At 43.2% G+C, this 16,509-nt stretch overlaps 1 protein-coding gene across 7 annotated transcripts in view; it reads right to left on the bottom strand.

Annotated features, from left to right (window-relative positions):
* Positions 1-11,818, bottom strand: part of SAMD12 (sterile alpha motif domain containing 12) — a 174,696-nt gene extending 162,878 nt beyond the window's left edge. For 6 of the 7 annotated variants that reach the window (XR_010996590.1, XM_068182429.1, XM_068182439.1 and 3 more), the window contains exon 1: positions 11,542-11,818. Coding sequence is in view for 6 of the 7 variants with exons in the window: in XM_068182429.1 (XP_068038530.1) it covers positions 11,542-11,554 (13 nt within the window). In the remaining variant the exon portion in view is untranslated. The remainder of the gene's footprint in view (positions 1-11,541) is intronic. The other variant, XM_068182448.1, reaches the window with a different exon arrangement.
* Between the last annotated feature and the right edge of the window lie 4,691 nt (positions 11,819-16,509).

Below are 16,509 nucleotides of genomic sequence, written 5' to 3'. Positions count from 1 at the left end.
TGCCTTTATTCACAACCTGCTTTACCTGGGTTGATCAGAGAGGAAACATTCACACTGAAAACACTAAAGTCTTGTTCAGATTGAGATGCCTCCTCACATTGACCAAATAAGCAAGACAGATCTACACTGCAAAGCTCTTCTTGTATTTCAAGAAGCTTATACATCATTAGCAGCTCAGCATATCCCTAGCAAATGTTATTATTTCAAAAATATCTGACCTGAGCAGTTAGTGCCACTTCTACAACAGTAAAAAACAATATTAAAAACAGCAAATAAAGATGGCTTTAATTTGAACTATAAAATTTAGGACTATTTTGACTACTTTGTCTGGCAGAAATTTCTTCCACAGTAATGAGTTTCTGTAACTCCTATGGATGGTCCATCTGCCTCATCAATCAGCTTCTAGTTTTGAGAAACTGTCTGGCTTTTGCCTACCAAAAGTACTTCTCCATACAGTCCTCTCTCCACCTAAAGTAAATTTGCACAGTTCCCCCAACACATCACTTGGAACCACCTGAAAATGCAGTCAAAGTTTCAAATGAATACAATCTGCTGCTTATGTTGCAACCTAGTAAATACTGCTGGCAACCTGTTGAGCAAGTAAATTCAAGATTTTGCCCACTCTGTTCCTCAAACCTGTCTGTCTAATGGCCACTGAATCAGCAGCACTCAGAGCAAAGAAGCCCAGCAAATCAGTCAGGACCTTTTCTACTTCAGTACAAGTCACATCAATTTATCACAAACCTCCGTAAGGCTGAAATCCCAAAGTACTTAACTGAAGTAATATTAGTGTATAGCTATCTGCTTCTGTTGGTCAGCATCAAAAAGCAGCATCAAGCAATTCCAAACATGCTGTGCCAAAAGGCAGGGCAGTATTGAGCTGTGGAGCGCACTGCAAACTGCTGCTACTGATAAGCTGTACCTGGAGCTTTGCATACAAAGCTCAGACAGACCCAGGCAGCAAGGCTTGGCAGAGAGACACACACCTGTACCTGCAGGTTCCTCCAGTGAGCTGCTTGTCTTTCTAGCCTCTTATTATAATGACTACTAATCATTAATCAATTAAACAAAAACCTGGTTTATTACAAGATATGAAATTTACAATCAAGTCTTTGTTCAAGCAGTGGGACATGCCCAACAGCTGGGCAGGATAAGTGACAGCTCAGCAGCAAGGAAATGGACTTTGAGCCAGGTCAAGAGGGCAGGAAGGGCAGAGCAAAGAGGATACAGGTGTAGAAAGTGGATGGAGGCAGAAGGGGATAAAGTGTTCAGAGGAGGAGCATCCATTTTAATTTGTAACTGTGACTTGTCAGGCTTTTGCCTTTTTTACCTCGTTAGAATTATTATTAGCAATAAAATTTAAGGTAATGGCATTCCTGAGACAACTATCCCTGAACATCTCTAGCTAGACAACGGGGTAATCATCCCATGGTATCAAGCCAATTACTACTATAAGCCATTTGCTCTCTCCAGAAACAATTTAAAAATACCCAAAACTAAAGCCAAAGAAGAATACAGGAAAAGTATGTTTTCTGAGACAAGCTAATACACTTCATATATATCTCTCTAACAATCTTTAACTGTAAGATGGTATAAAGTCTTGTACAGCAACAGAAATACATCAAGAAATCCAAGTTAGTAACTTAGCACTTTCGTATCTGGAATCAAACTAAACTTACAATTTGGTTGAAGGTCAAAAAAATCTTGAGTGTAGAGAGAAGAGACCCCTTAGTTCTTTTCAGAACAGAAACACTAAGCCCCGAATAAGAAATTCACTTCTTCTATGGGCTGAGTTTGCCTTCTGAGACCCTCATCCCACCAGGATATGTATGTAATTAAGTTTCTTCAGCTAAAAAACTTCCTTATTCCATTTTTTACAGTTTTCCTACTGGAAACTATTTATTTTATGTATGGCAATATCCACTTACCATCTCTTATCTTACAGACTTTAGCAAATGCTGTAAACAGTTTCTTTTACACCTGCTCTTCAGGAGACAGACTGTATGTCATCATTATGCTAGACAGACCTTGGTGTCCCAGTAATGCAAGTTCAGCCTTTATAACAGCAACAAGATTTCATTATAAAAAGCAGACACAGTGACTAGAGAGCAAAATTATTTCTGAAGCATTTTCTCATTCTGTTTTAATAAAAGTACGCTTGGTACAAGCAGCTCTTGAATTCATGCTAACAACAGAGACTCATTGAAAAAATGAACCTATTCAGTGAATGAATAAGGCCAGGTTACCACAAATCCTGTACAGGTACAGATGAACAGGAGAATATTGACACATAAGGGGACTAAGAGAACTATGCAATTAACTTACAGCAAAATGGATCTTAGTGAACAAAGTAATAAAGGTCAGTAAGTAACATGCATCATCTGCACACGAGAAAACAATTTAAGCAATGAATTGAAATACAAAATAGTTGGTCATTTGTTTTGCAAACTAGTAAGTCAATAAGAAGGCTTGTGCAAGCATCTACAGAGATTCTCCTGAATAGTGAGGAACTCCAGATTTCAAGATTGTGAGTCGCACAAAGTTGCATGCAAAGAGGGTGCTACAACAGATAAGAATTGTAAGACTGAAAAAGAAAAAAAATATATTGGTAGATAGAGAGGCAGAAACCTAAAATAATTTTCTCTCATAAGGAAAAGTATTCACCATATATTACAACTGTCAGTCACCAACCAACTTAGGCAAACTTCAAACTAGGTACCACTGTTGCCCTAAGGATTTTGCAGAGAAAATGGAGAGATAAAAAGAGTAACAACACACCCGGGTATGCAATGAGTCTTCATTAGTTCCACTGATCTTGGAAGAAACTTGTCTTGCAGTCACTGATTAGGAAGTTGAATAGTCATGCTCCACCACAAGCTACACTTCTGAGACTGCCTCTTCTCAAGTCCTAACAGTACTACTATTCAATTCCATAATCAGCCACTATTACATCAAAACCATTTTTAAACACTAACGTGCCTATCCAGCACACAAAGAACAGCTCAGACACAAACAAGTTAAGCCTTTATTATGGCATCAGAGGTGCACTGTCCCACACATGCATCACAGATCTCTGCCTTTGCCCTACTCATGAAAGCTGGTGTCTGCTGAACATGTGGCACAGAAATGGCTGCAATTCACCTGTGGATCTGGGCTTTATTTCTTGTCCCATGAATGAGGCACAGTCATCAAAATGCAAAGGAAAATATCTTTATTCATCCTCACTAGCATAACTAGTTTGAAATCTGGCAGCTGACTTCTGTTCTCAGTCCTGGCTTTCTCCCAGCTGCCTAAAAGTTACCTCTTTTATCACTGTTCAAGGGTATCCCTTCCCTTGTACACTTAACTGAAGAGTCTGGAAATGCCTGCTTTCCTTCCCCCAGTAAAATTCTTCACCTCCTACTGCTTGCTCATACCACTGTATCCTACTCACTCTGGTACCCCAGATGATTTGTGTAGCAACAAACCGCAGCCGAGAGCATGCAGAGGACAGTCTGAGAGAAAGCTTCTATTGATGCACAATACAATTCTCTTTATGTTTATGAAACAGCATTATTAAAAGTCTCTTTCTTGCTTTTCCTGGGTTATTTGCAGAGTAGCAAATCAACTCAAGCAAAATCCCCTCTGGGAGAAGAAAATATATTTTTTTTTTAAAAAGAGCCACAAAGACAGGGCAGAGGCAAGCAAATGAGTGGGGGGATAGAGAAGAGTAATAACTTGAATGTTCAGCTGAAGAACAGGAGCTAGCACATTATAAAGAGACAGATAGGGCTGCACTAAAGACCAGCTAAAATCCACACTGTCTTACTCACACTCTTATTTCTGTCAATCACAGAAATAATGAATTAAATAATGTAATTGAATGCAGGGTTCACTTCAGCCCAAATTCAGACCCCTGCACACCTCCTTGCTTCATCCAGGAGCACAAACTAGGGTGAATTCTTACTGGTTCAAGCAATAAAGCTGCTCTCTAACGCCAAGTTTACCTTATGCTGCACACAGAACATGCAACTATTCACAGCAACTGTCTCACTCTTTCTGTAGTCCTTTTGCAAGAGGACACTTGTGGAGAGAGAAGGAGGATCCTACGCAAAAGTGAGGGAACACAAAACCTACTCAAGGCAGAAGCCACTAAGGCTGACATCTGTAGATCTAATCTGCTTCAGGGTTTCCTGAACGTCCCTCTCAGACCATACTTTACCTCATTTAGAGAGATTAGTACAGGTGTTTCCAACCCTACCTGCTGTGGAGAATCAATATTTTCCAGGATGGCATTTCTACAGTTGCAGTCTAATGCCAGGACCCTCCTTCTCCGAATCCCATTGACCAGACATGGCACACAGTTCCTCTTACAGAGCAGTATCAGTTCTTATAAACTAAGAAAAAGAAAGCTATGTATCTTATACATTATGACCCTTCCTGTTAATATTTTTATAGCTCAGTGCCTAATTCCCCATTTCCTCTCTGTTTCTGGGTTGTCCTGACCAAATTTCCCTCTCAGCTACTCAATGCAAATCAATTCTTGTGGTGAGTGGAATTGTTCTGGACATAAAGCAGATGAGCTAGACTTTGTAATCAGAGTCATCAAGCTGGGTGTTATAGCTTGATCAGACTTGAAGTCTAGCCCTTTATGCCACTGTTTAAGGAACAGCCTGAGAGCAGGGCATACATTAATTGATCCAGCCTTGGCACATTAGGAATGACCCCCAAGGTTAAAAGTGCACTTGGGGGACTCTTATGTTATATGAAAAACTATTTCCTTTTTGAAATTAAAGCACAAAACCCTACGGCTTCACTGTTCTGCCTTGTGACCTAGTTCCTTTTTCCACCTTCTCCACACCATTTATCAAGGCCTAAGGATTCTCTCCATGGCCATCTCTTTCCCAGGCTAAAGAATGATACTATCTGTAACCTGCCTTCACAGAATGCACCATGTGTCTGACCAGCTCACTATTTTCTTTTCTGTATTTTTCCAGTCCTCTCCTTCTTTTAGAATGTGGCAAGTAAAAGCTGCAGGGAGCATTCACAATTCAAGAGTAATATGCAATGATAGCAGAAAAAAAGACCTCCCTTGCCTTGTTCAGAGCTCTCCTCATAGTTCTTGAGATCTTATTTGCTACTTTGACCAGCACCAATGAGACAGCACAAACCTCAAAATTACTCCCTTTTTTAGCCCTTTTGCCTTTGGCACCTTCCAGAACTACTCCCTACATTCTCTGCATGTTTTGAGCAGATAATTGAGGTCTGAGCTGTTCAATTGCCAATCTGCAAGAGTAAATACTTGTATCCATTCAAAGGCAATAGCTTTCACGAGAAATAACCCACAACAGAATTGCTCAGTTTTAAACTCTGAGTACCTCTTGCTTTAGGAGCATTGCAAGCATAATGCAAGGAGCATTGCATTAGGGATCACATAGTCTGGACAAAAGGAGAGACAGTCAAAGAGACAAAACAGGGCACAAGAGGGTAAAGCTGTCTCAGTCAGGACAACAGAGAAATTGCTCCAAAACCAGGCATAGTACCCCCACAGACCCACAGACTCAATATTGAGTGAACTGAAAAGCAGCCTTTTAACAGCTCTACTACCTTTGCAAACTAGCTGTATTACTTTCAGAGACCAATGGGCAAAACAAAGCTTACAGTGCTCCACAGACACCTAGTTCTGCACCTACCAGCAAGCCTGCACACAAGATGTTTTGGACAGAAACCTCTCCATGCTTATCAGCTCAACAATCAGCACCAGCCTGCAACTCCAACACCATCCAGCTACAGTGCCTTGCTCTGAGCCTGTCCCTGCTGTTCTCCTGCCATAGCCCTTGCAACATAGCAATACTGGGAAGCACTAGAGACTGGCTCTAAGCAGCTTGTCCTGACCTCATACACTCAGCTGTAAACAAGAGGAACAAAGCTACACAACCTCCTTGGATGTTGCCTGCCATGCTTGGACATAACAGAAGAACAAAAAAACCCTCCAAAACCCCTCTAGAACAGCTCTAGTTGATAGTTTCCACTTAAGCAGTAAACATGAGCTCTTACAATGTTACTACAGGTTTTGTCAATACTGTCCAGTAGTACATTAGGAAATTCATCCAAAGTTTAACTCTTTGTCATTTGCTCATTTGCATTTCCGTCTTGGTGGAGAAAGCACACAAACTTTCAAAGCATCATTCCTTCCATTTGCCCGCATATTACCACCACCTGACAAGTTTTAACCTTATGATGGTATTCAATTGTACTGAACCAGTAAATTTATATTAATCAGTGTCCTCCCTGAGCTTCTAAGTCTTCCAAGTATTTTAAAGGGTAAGGTCAAACACTCAAGGAACTGTATCTAAACTGGTTGACATGAAAGTACTTCTGAGTTTCCAGAAACACTCTTATCCTTCAACCAAATTTCATCCAAAGGAAACAGAGTGTCACATCAAGTCTATACTTGGTACCTTGATGCCTTGATTGCTGACTAATATGGGTTTATTTGTAAAAGCAGGAAGGGCAAAATGATCACACAATTTCCGTAATACCCACCTCCACTCAAGCTGAATACACCCAAAGACACTTGGTTGCAGGGTGATTCTTTGTTGCCACACCTTCATTTTGGGTTCTCCAATTCCCACAATGGAGTGCACCTTCTGAACTTCAGCTCACAGTCTCCCTTTCAAATGTAGCAACATAGACTGGAAAGCTCTAGGCAGTGGATCAAAACAGAGAAGCACATACAACCACCAAGCTGTATGCACAATGTGGGGGCGTGCAGGAGGTTGAGCTGTTGTGGAGCAAGAAATAAGAGGGCAGATGTTACAGCCCAACAAGAAGGATGCCACATGAATGTGGATAGGAGATATATCTTCCAGTCTGGAATCCTGTAATTGCTGATGCATTTTTGCAATAAATGTCAAAAAGTAACACACAGAACACAAGACCAAAGGCTGATGTTCAAATCTTATGCCTCACTGTCCAATACACCTCCAGCATTGGTCTTATCCATCTCCTCTGCTATGACCCAATGTGACTGTTTCAAGTGGAGAGTTGAAACGAGATGTCACTCTAAGTCCTGCTTCCAACTGGCAGCTATTTCCAAGCCACATGTCTGAATTCTTCAAGCTAAGAAGTGGTTAGAAATTACTGAAGAAACCAAAAACATGATGGAAGCATGTGCTATTTTTGAATCACAGGGCTTGTTACTTCTTTGCTCCATAGGCAATTAAGTGTGGTGAAACTCCATCTACTGGATCACATTCCCTGGAAACTTAGATATGGAGACATACCCAGCCTGAGCTCAAAGTGGGTGTAGAAATAAGACGAAGTTGAGTAACTGAATACCTGTTAGAAGAGATGTACTTTTGGGCACACCCTGGAACAGCATGATAGGTACCTACACTGAAAGCTGCTTCAAAGCTGTCCTCTGGGTGATCCTGAACTTGCTTTGACATTCTTGGCAGAGATAGCATAGCACATCTATGAGCTCACCATATTTCAAGTCTCTGAAGAAACACATGGCAGTTGCTAGGCACTGCAGGCGTTCAACCAAGGTACATCACATAGCTGAAATGCACAGGATCACTCGGATAGAAGTTGGTTACAAGCTGCAAATAACTTCAGTCCTGCAGCAGTTAACCTGGATACCGCTCCACAGAATGCCCTAACCTCCTCTGAGTCTTAGTCTCCTTAAGGATTACCAAGGGGTAAGGCCAGTCATTGTCATTTTATGTCAGCAAGGCTCCCCTTCTTAGTAAAACGTACTGTCCTGTAGGAAGATCCAGGGTCTCAATAGCATAAGCCTACTACAGAAGAGCCAAAGCAGACTGGAAGTTTACATAAACTTCCAGGAGGAGACCTGCAGCAAAACTATGTGGCACTTTCCAAAGCCTGTACACAGCAAGAAAGCTGTTAGACAAAATTTCATTAAACACTTGACATGAAAGAACTCCATTATATAATTAGTGCTTTTCTTTGCAAAGGAATCTCAAAAACACCACAAATCAAAGCTGCAGGGGATCCAAAGAACTGTGTGGGATCACCTGCATGCAGACATAATCTGATGGGTGCTGTCAGTCTCTCACCTTCCTGTGCAATAAACACTGGGAGTGGGAGGGAAAGAAATCACCATTTCTCTCTTTTCCCCTTTACCTCTGCTGCACAAGAGCAAACGGGAAAAAAAAATGAGAACACTGTTGCAGAGATCAAAAGCCTTTTTCTACTGGCTCTGACCTAGTTCTTTCATTCTTACTAGAAGGAGAAAAAACACTTAAAGGAACATTGTCAAAACTGTTGAGTCCAAAAATAGACTCACCTTGGCACTGCTGCCATCTCAACGGGCTCATATTAAGGAGTGCAAACTCACTTTCCTCATACACACACACCAATCCTTTCATCAATCTGGAAGCATTGGCACTATACAGCCCAAAGGACCTCCCAGTCCACATAAACTCTTTTGGGACACTAAAGTATGTATTATATATAACTGGCAAAGAACTGCAGTATTCTCCAAACTCCTACTTCAGATATGCAAGTCTACCACTGTCAGCTATCTCAGTAAAAAAGTTGGGATACTTTCCTTAAGTAAACCGATGGGCATTTATTGACATTGCTAAACCCCAGCACACCATGCTAAGACAGCTTTAAAATAATCAGATTTGAGGAAGATTTCAGCAAATTTTTTAGGTAAAATAAATTTTTTAAACATTTTCCAAAAAGTATAAGCTACAAAATATTTTCACTTTAGCCACACAGAGCATTTCTGAAAGGAAAAACAAAAACAAAGACTGTGGGTTCATGGCTGAAGCTGACAAACGGGCCGTTTCCATAGAACAACAGCCCTGATGGAGCTGGTGGGGCAGCGGATGTTGGCTCCAGTCAGGAACTCCTGTGCTGCAGAATCCCTGCCTCCCTGGTGCCCCAGGGACCTTCCTGCTCCCCACCAGCTGCATCCCAGAGCCAGACACTCGCAAGTCTGCCTAAGAAGCCAGTTGGCCCAACCATTCAAAGGCCTTGCATCACTCTATAAAAGAATGCCCAGGAAGCCCATCCTAGCCAAGCTCCCAGCTGACTACTGCAGAGACTGGAAGGCCGGACAACCTCAGTTTAAACTTTATTTCCAAGCTTTCAAAACTGTTGTACAGCAGGTTATGCTCTCAAGATCGCAAGCTGCAAACCAGGAAAGCATGTTTCCAAAGAAAATAAACACATTTAAAAAAACAGAAAACAAAAAAATCCCAACTGTCTCATCTTCCTGAGTCTAGGACATTTTTCTATAAAATTATCTATTTAGAAAATTCAATGACAACTCTGCTTTAGACGAAAGCAGGGTCTGTACACTGTGATGATGAACAAGTCATGAGGAACAAGTAACCTCTCAGTTTTCCAAACAGAAGCCATAATGCCTCATGTTCCTTGCCAAAAGTCACAGTTCAGGAACAGAACACAGCTCACACCTAGGGCTCCAATACGACAGAAGATGCATGAAGAGAAAAGCAAACTTTTATGCATAATCACACAAAGAAACATGGTTCCAGCATAAAATGATGGATAATAAAGGGCCTGAAATGTGAATGCACTAAAAACACACAAAGCAGTCGTGGCCACATGGCTACTTGTGCTGAAATAGTCATAGTGCTGTGTTAGTGTGAGGGCAACAGAATCATGCAAAGGCAAGAAAGCTGGGGGAGAAAAAAACTAAATGGGAAGAATGCAGAACATACAGACAAGAATGCCTGTTCTGACACACCACAGCAGGATGCATCCTGGGGGAAGCAAAAGGGAAGAAGGAGTTAAAGCAAAAATTCCATCACAGGAAAAGGGAAAGGCACAGCTTCCCAAAGCTTTAGCAGAGCTTTCCTTCATTAATATTTACAAAGCTTTTAGAGATTCTCAGATGGAGGGCACTGCAGATATGACAAGAATTATCACAGACCTGAAAAGATCTAGCAAACAGACTGAGAAGGACTTCAAGTAAATAAAGTGGGATGACATTAGTGAGCACACTGAAACAGGGGTTGCTGCTGGCATATGAACCATCTGGTGCATGGCAGTCCATTTCATTTACTTACTTACCCACTACCGGGCACGCATGCCCAGTTCATGTCATTATGCTTTTGCCACCCAAGTAATGCTTTTATTCAGGACTACTACCTTCCTTCTTTGTATCACTCCACTCTTCAAAACTGCCATTTGGTAAAGCAGCCTGTGCCTAAGGAATACTTGCCTTAGGGAGAGGCTTACACGTAGGATGAACAACTTGGGATGTTGACAGACACCTTTTGAGACAGTGGTCTTGTTTACCTTTATTTGAATTTGGATAGGCACCTGGTTTTCAGGGATGTTGAGCCACTGCCTCCAGGACGTTTAAGTTTTTGCTGGACTATCATTTGTGCTATTCACTTGGGTACTCAGCAAAAAACAGCTTCAGCATGATTTTCAGCAATAAAGCAAGTGTCTCTGATAGAACCGTAGATTTCAGCATAACTGAGAAACAAAACTCATGGCAGTCACAAGATGAACACACAAAAATACTGACAAATGCTAAATTAAGCACAGGAGACACTAAATTAAGCACAGGAGAAGGGGTCAGATGGCTGGTTTACGCAGCATTCTTAAATTTTCTCAAGGGCACCAAATAAAGCAAGATGAGGCACAAACCCCAGGACTGTCACTGCCTCAGTCTAAAGCGCTAGAAAACCAAGTGAATCTTGGAAGCAGACAGCAGGAAAGCAGATTTGCCTTTTCTCATACACCTGTCTCCTCCAACTTCCCAAAAGACACAATGGAAAGATAACACATAGCCAATGTTAGAAGACTAAGGGGAGCCCAGCATTGACTGGAAGACCTAGCAAAGCATCCACCTGTCCAGGTCTTGGTAGCTATCGCCGCAGTTACCGGGGTACTGCCCCAGGAGCTGAGCACCTTACAGCTCCCGGCTGCCCAGGAGCTGAGCATCTCGGCCTTTTGGCTTCTCCATCCCTCTCAGGGAAGGAGGGGCCGAGCACAGCTCTGCGCCCATGCGGGGCACGCTGGAGCTTCGTGGGCATCGCGGTCTCGGGGCACTTCGAGGATCTGGACAGCAGCGAGGGACGGCGGCGTCTCGGCGCCCGCAGGAGACCGACCGGCGGCGGGGCGGGAGAGGCGCCCGGGGCTGAGCGCGGGGCCGGGGCCGCTCCGGAGGGAGGCGGCGCAGGTCGGCCGCCCTTGCCGGGAGAGGCGGCACCTCCGGGCCCGCCGGGAAGTTGCCGATCGGAGCCTCCGGGCAGCCCCTGCCGCCTACCCCGCCGCGGGCGGGGGCGGCAGCCGCGGCCCGGCTCCATGGCACCTGGCCCGGGGCAGCCGCGGCGCTGCGGGCGAACGGGCCGAGGTGCGCGGGGGCCGGGGATGCCCCGCGGCGAGGCCGAGGCAGCGGGCGGCAGAGTGGCGCCGCCGGCGCTCACTGCTGTCCCGCCGGACCGGATCGGGCCGGGCCGGGGCGGCCCCGCCACGGCGCAGGTGAGTGCCCGGGGGAGGAGACAGGGGAGGGACCCCGGGGGCGGCGGGCAGGGGACGCGAAGCCCTTACCTTCCACCGCCATCCTCCCGGCCTCGCATAGTGCGCCGGCCGCCGACCCGGCCCCGGCGGCGCTGCCCCGGCCGCCCCCCCGCCCGCGCGGGCTCCGCTCATCTGCAGCCGCGGCGATCAACCTGCAGCGCTCGCTGACAGCGGGCGGGGCCGCGCCGCGGATCCCTGGGAAACGTAGTCCCGGGAAACGGGCGCCCGGCCAGACACCGGCGTTCCCTGCTGCCGGCGGGGCCCCGGGGCGCCTCCGAGTGTCCCCGCCGGGCAGGGAGTGCAGCACGGGGGCCGGCCGTGGGCTGTGAGAGGCGGCGGGGCTGGGGACCCCCACGAGGCTTGTGTGGGAGGGGGACTGCGCGGGCACCCTGCCTCAGGAAGCTTCATTTCGCTCTGGGATGTTTCTCTCCAGGGTTTCGGTGATCTCAGACATGCAGGCTGACGGCTCCAGGATAAGTCCGACCTGTCCCCGTCCCACCCCACCGCACTCCCTGGCCGGCCAGAGGAGTTTGTCCGCAGGGAAAGAAAAAGGCACACACAGCACCGGGAACTATCAGTCAGCACCTCACCCTCGAATCAGGCCCTCAGTTTTTGTCCATTTTACCCGCTCTGACAGGTCCTACAACAAATCCCAAAAACGAAGGAGATCAGGGACACAGTAGTGGAGCCATTGCTTCGGGTCTCCAGAAGTCTTACACCAAACAGCCTGCCACTCTCGAGATCTGTCCTGGAAAACTGCTGTGGGCTTGTGCACTCTTCAGTTTTATTTTGAGATATCAGAAAGGTTTTGAAGGTTTGTTGTTTTTTTTTTCCATTCAGAAGTGGACATTTTTTTCATTTTAATGTATCAGTAAATATTAACTACCCGCAAATAGTCTATGAGTTACTCTACTCACCAAATTTATGTCATTATTAAAATCAAGAGGAGAACAGCAAAAGGACTGAGTATACAAGGGCAAACCCAGATAGGGCACAAAAACAGTGCCACATGTTCTTTTTGTTTGTTAGCAGTGGCTGTTGTGGCTAATAAGTGTTATTTGTGACAAGTTATTTCTGCAAAACAAACCTCAAATTAGAGTGCAAGATTATACCTAATGTAAGTGAATATGGTCTTCACAAACCCCAGGAATTTTGACATCTTTAAAATATTAAAATTAATTAAAATCAGGTCTTCATTATTTATTTTATGAAGGAAACTTAGAGCCTGTAAGAAATGTCTTGAAGCCCAACTTTTTCCATAAGCCTTTTAATAACCAGCTTTGCCCTGAAGACCTGACTCGTTGTTTGCTCTCATAAGCACTTGAACTATTAGCCTTTGTGCTGTACATGAGTCCAGATACAAGTGTCCTGGAGCAGCAGCCTTGTCGTTCATGGGTTTGCAAAGTGGTAGGCATACTCACAGTGCATTATAAGTGAAAAAATTGAGAGGATATTCTGGTCCTCCCGAGTGCAATACAGTAACACACCTGATCCCATATGCTGGCAGAATGGACTGATGCTCACATGCTTTCTGTGGAGAAAATAGGATATTCGTAGATATCAGTTTTCAAATATATGTAATATATATTTGTAATATATATTACATATATATATATGTAATAGATGTAATATATGTGTAATACAGTCTTCAATGCATAATAAGCTTCTGTGATTTTGATAACATTCTGTATTAAGCTTATGTATTCAAATATTAGTAGTTTATTTGACTGTGACAATATTTGGAGATATGTTGGAGTAATTACCTGGCTAATGCATATGTGAAGCAGTGCTTTCTTGTTTGGAATGAGTTGGGAGCCAGAGAGGGAATAAATAAAGGCTCAGAGTAAACAGTAGCATGGACATGGAGCACTGGAGTCTTATCCCCATTAGTATGCTGAATTTCTGACTGGTAACTACATTTCAGCTCTGGACCCTGAGGACATCCCCGGTGATGGGGGGATCATTTAATCAATTTTACTAAGCCCTTTAAACAGCCCTGTAGTTTTTAATTACAACTTCATGCCTGCTGAAGAACACCAAAATTATGGCTGTGACTAGATAGCGAATAAGGCATGACAGATGTTAAAAGGTATAGTGTGTGATACCTAATAGCTAGTGAAACATAATATTTAACAGTATCTAAAACCATCAGAAACTTAACAAATTCTGGTCAAAAGTAGACAAATTGTAATTTAGTGTATGTTGTTCATTAGAGAAAAGAGCCTGTAAATTGATTCAAGGGGTTGTTTGAATTGATTACATTAATCTATGGTAAAGAACAATCTGTTTTGAGAATAGCTTTCAGAAGCATCAGGTGAGAGTGAGCTATCTTTGTTAAAATGCCCTGCTAAACTATAGTGTAAAAAAAGACCATATTTCTCTGCTCAGAAGAGCTGTTTCTTGCTTTCTCTGCCTTGCTTTCTTGCTTCTCATTTTACCTTGACTCACTTCAGAGAGATTTCTTCTAAACTTTCTCTTAAAAGTGTAGCGAACCTCCTTTAAACAGACTTGGTTTGTCACAGCCATAGTCAGTTTGCTGTGTACTTTGCCCTAGGTCACCAGATGAAAAGGCAATACTGACCAGAGGCTCCTTAGCCATTCTAGTTATTTCTAAATAGGACTTCTGCCAGCTAACATCAGATGAAAGTACAGTTGATGAACGTCCATCAACAGCATTGCTCTACTGCAAGAGTTCCAAAGTCTAAACAAGATGTTAGACTTGTATACTTCACATCATCTATCATCATTTTTCTTTTTATTCCCCTTTCACCTTTCAGAAATTCAACAGTGATTTAGCTTTAAGCAACCTCTTGTGCTCCTAAGTCCTTTCTATAAAATAGTGAAATTCTCACTCATCTTCATCTGATGATCTTGTTAATAAGGTACTTCTACCATATCATTGTGACCCAAGGTTTTCAAACACAATTACTTTTGGTGCCTAAACCACATGCACAGGAGAAGTCTTCAGGAACAGTGTAAGAAACATCTGAAAATCGTTGACCTTGAGTCGGGCACCGTGTGTCTCTGGCAGTGAAGAGCAGCACAGCCCTGTCTGAATATTTTTGGATGTGATTTGCTTAGCTGAGTGGGCTTAAACTGTGGTGGTGACATAAAAACCATTCAAAGTTTGTCGTCAAACTCAAGTATGACAGAAACAGGACCACACCATCTGCCTAAAATTTCAGTATCTGGACTCTTATATTCCCTTGCATATTCCTGGGAAAGAATATGTGGAAATGGGTGTGTATTTCAAAGGTAACTGATGAGAAGTATGTTGAGATTGGGAAAAGGGGTGGGAAGAACATGTGTGGGACTATACAGATTTGATACTGAGGGGAAGGAGAAGTGGAGCTTTCCACTGCAGTGCCTGTGCCACTAAGGAGGGCTGGAAGAAGAAAAGGGAAGGGCTGTAGATGGTTCACGCACACTCTCAGCACACACCTGAGGCCAGGAGCTGCACTTGTTTGCTAATGAAAAACAAGAAAGTTTTGTGGACACTACAGTGAAGGAGGTAGGTGGAAATTCACGTGTGGAAGCAGTGAGTAGAAAATTCCCTTCCAATTCCCCTCCCTTGGTCAGAGTCAGCCACATAGCTGAAAAAAGAGCCTGAGGAATAGTGGGTGCCAGATCTGGAGTGAGAGGAGGAGGGTGTGGAGTTTCTCTGGATTCTCTTTTTTTCTCTATGAAGTGGCATTTCCTAAGAAACCTGCTGAGACTCATGCAAATACATGAAAGGCACAGGGAAAAAATGCTGGGTGCGTAGCTGTTTGGTTTGTTTGTTTTTTTTTTTTTTTTAATTGAATTTTTAACTCATGTAAGCATATACTGAGAAAAGGGGAGAAACAGACTTTTGGTATAAGTCCCATGCTCTGATCCATGGAAACAGATTCTTATGCTAGTGTGGATCCAGGCTTACTACCACAAAATGACTCAAGGTATGGTAGATGTCAAAGTGTAAGGGCTAATGTTCAGAAGGAGTGTTCTGGTGTCTGAGAATGACTTCAGAAGACCTATTAGGCAAGGAAAATATAGATAAACATGTTTAAAATACATGTAATAAGATTTTAAATGTCACTAAGGCCATGAAATTCAGGTTTTACTAGTGTAATAGTCTAATTACATTTTGTGTATACTGTTACTGAAATATACTTTGAGTATTTTTTATATTACACACCTGCATTTCCTAATTGTCAAAAATATTTTACATGATAATTCTTAATACTACAGAAAGTGCATTTAGGGATTTGTAGGAGACTCAAAAACAATCACAAGACATCTGGAAGGTGTGTTTGATCATTAATGTAGCATTATCTAGTGTTTTCTCTGATTCTTTTTTCGGTTATTTATTTTTAAAAATAAATTTAATTATTCTTAAAGAATCATCTTCCCTGCTCTCAATTTCAAGGAAGAAAAATGGTATGTGAGTGTTAAAATACCCAGAAGATTTATAGAATATTTTGTGTTTCACTTCATTTGACAGAAGATCAGGGAAGGGAAGTGGGTGGGTCAATATGATCTGTACATGTCTGAGGCAGACAACACTATATAAAAACGTCACTCCTGTTATAATGTGAAGTTAATTCCACTTTCCAATAATACCTATGTCATCTGCACAAAGAATGGTACTGACTTTTGCCATCATCAAATGTTTTGATGGGTTATTCCATTCCTTGCTTTATGATAAACTACAGATAATTTTTATACAAATGTGGAAACATGCCACAGATTCTCCTCCCAAAGCAAGTTTGTGACAACTCTCCCAGCAATACACTCCAAAAGCAGCAGCAGGGCTGCAGGCAGAGACCACAGCTGCGACTGCCTCACATGGCAGCTTTTTGAGTCAGGCTTGTCCACGGGGCAAGGCTGAGACAAACTGGGCATAGAATGAAAAAAGAGAGGTTCAGGCTGTGTATAAGGAAACCCTTTTTCACTTGGTGGACAGTCATTTATAGGAGCAGGTTGGTGCTCAGCAAAGTTTTGCAGCCGCCATCCTTGGTG

This window comes from Anomalospiza imberbis, chromosome 1 (assembly GCF_031753505.1).
Source record: "Anomalospiza imberbis isolate Cuckoo-Finch-1a 21T00152 chromosome 1, ASM3175350v1, whole genome shotgun sequence".
Classification (NCBI taxonomy): Eukaryota; Metazoa; Chordata; class Aves; order Passeriformes; family Viduidae; genus Anomalospiza; species Anomalospiza imberbis.
Note: the sequence above shows the minus strand (reverse complement) of the source record. Positions and strands in the feature narration are given on the sequence as shown.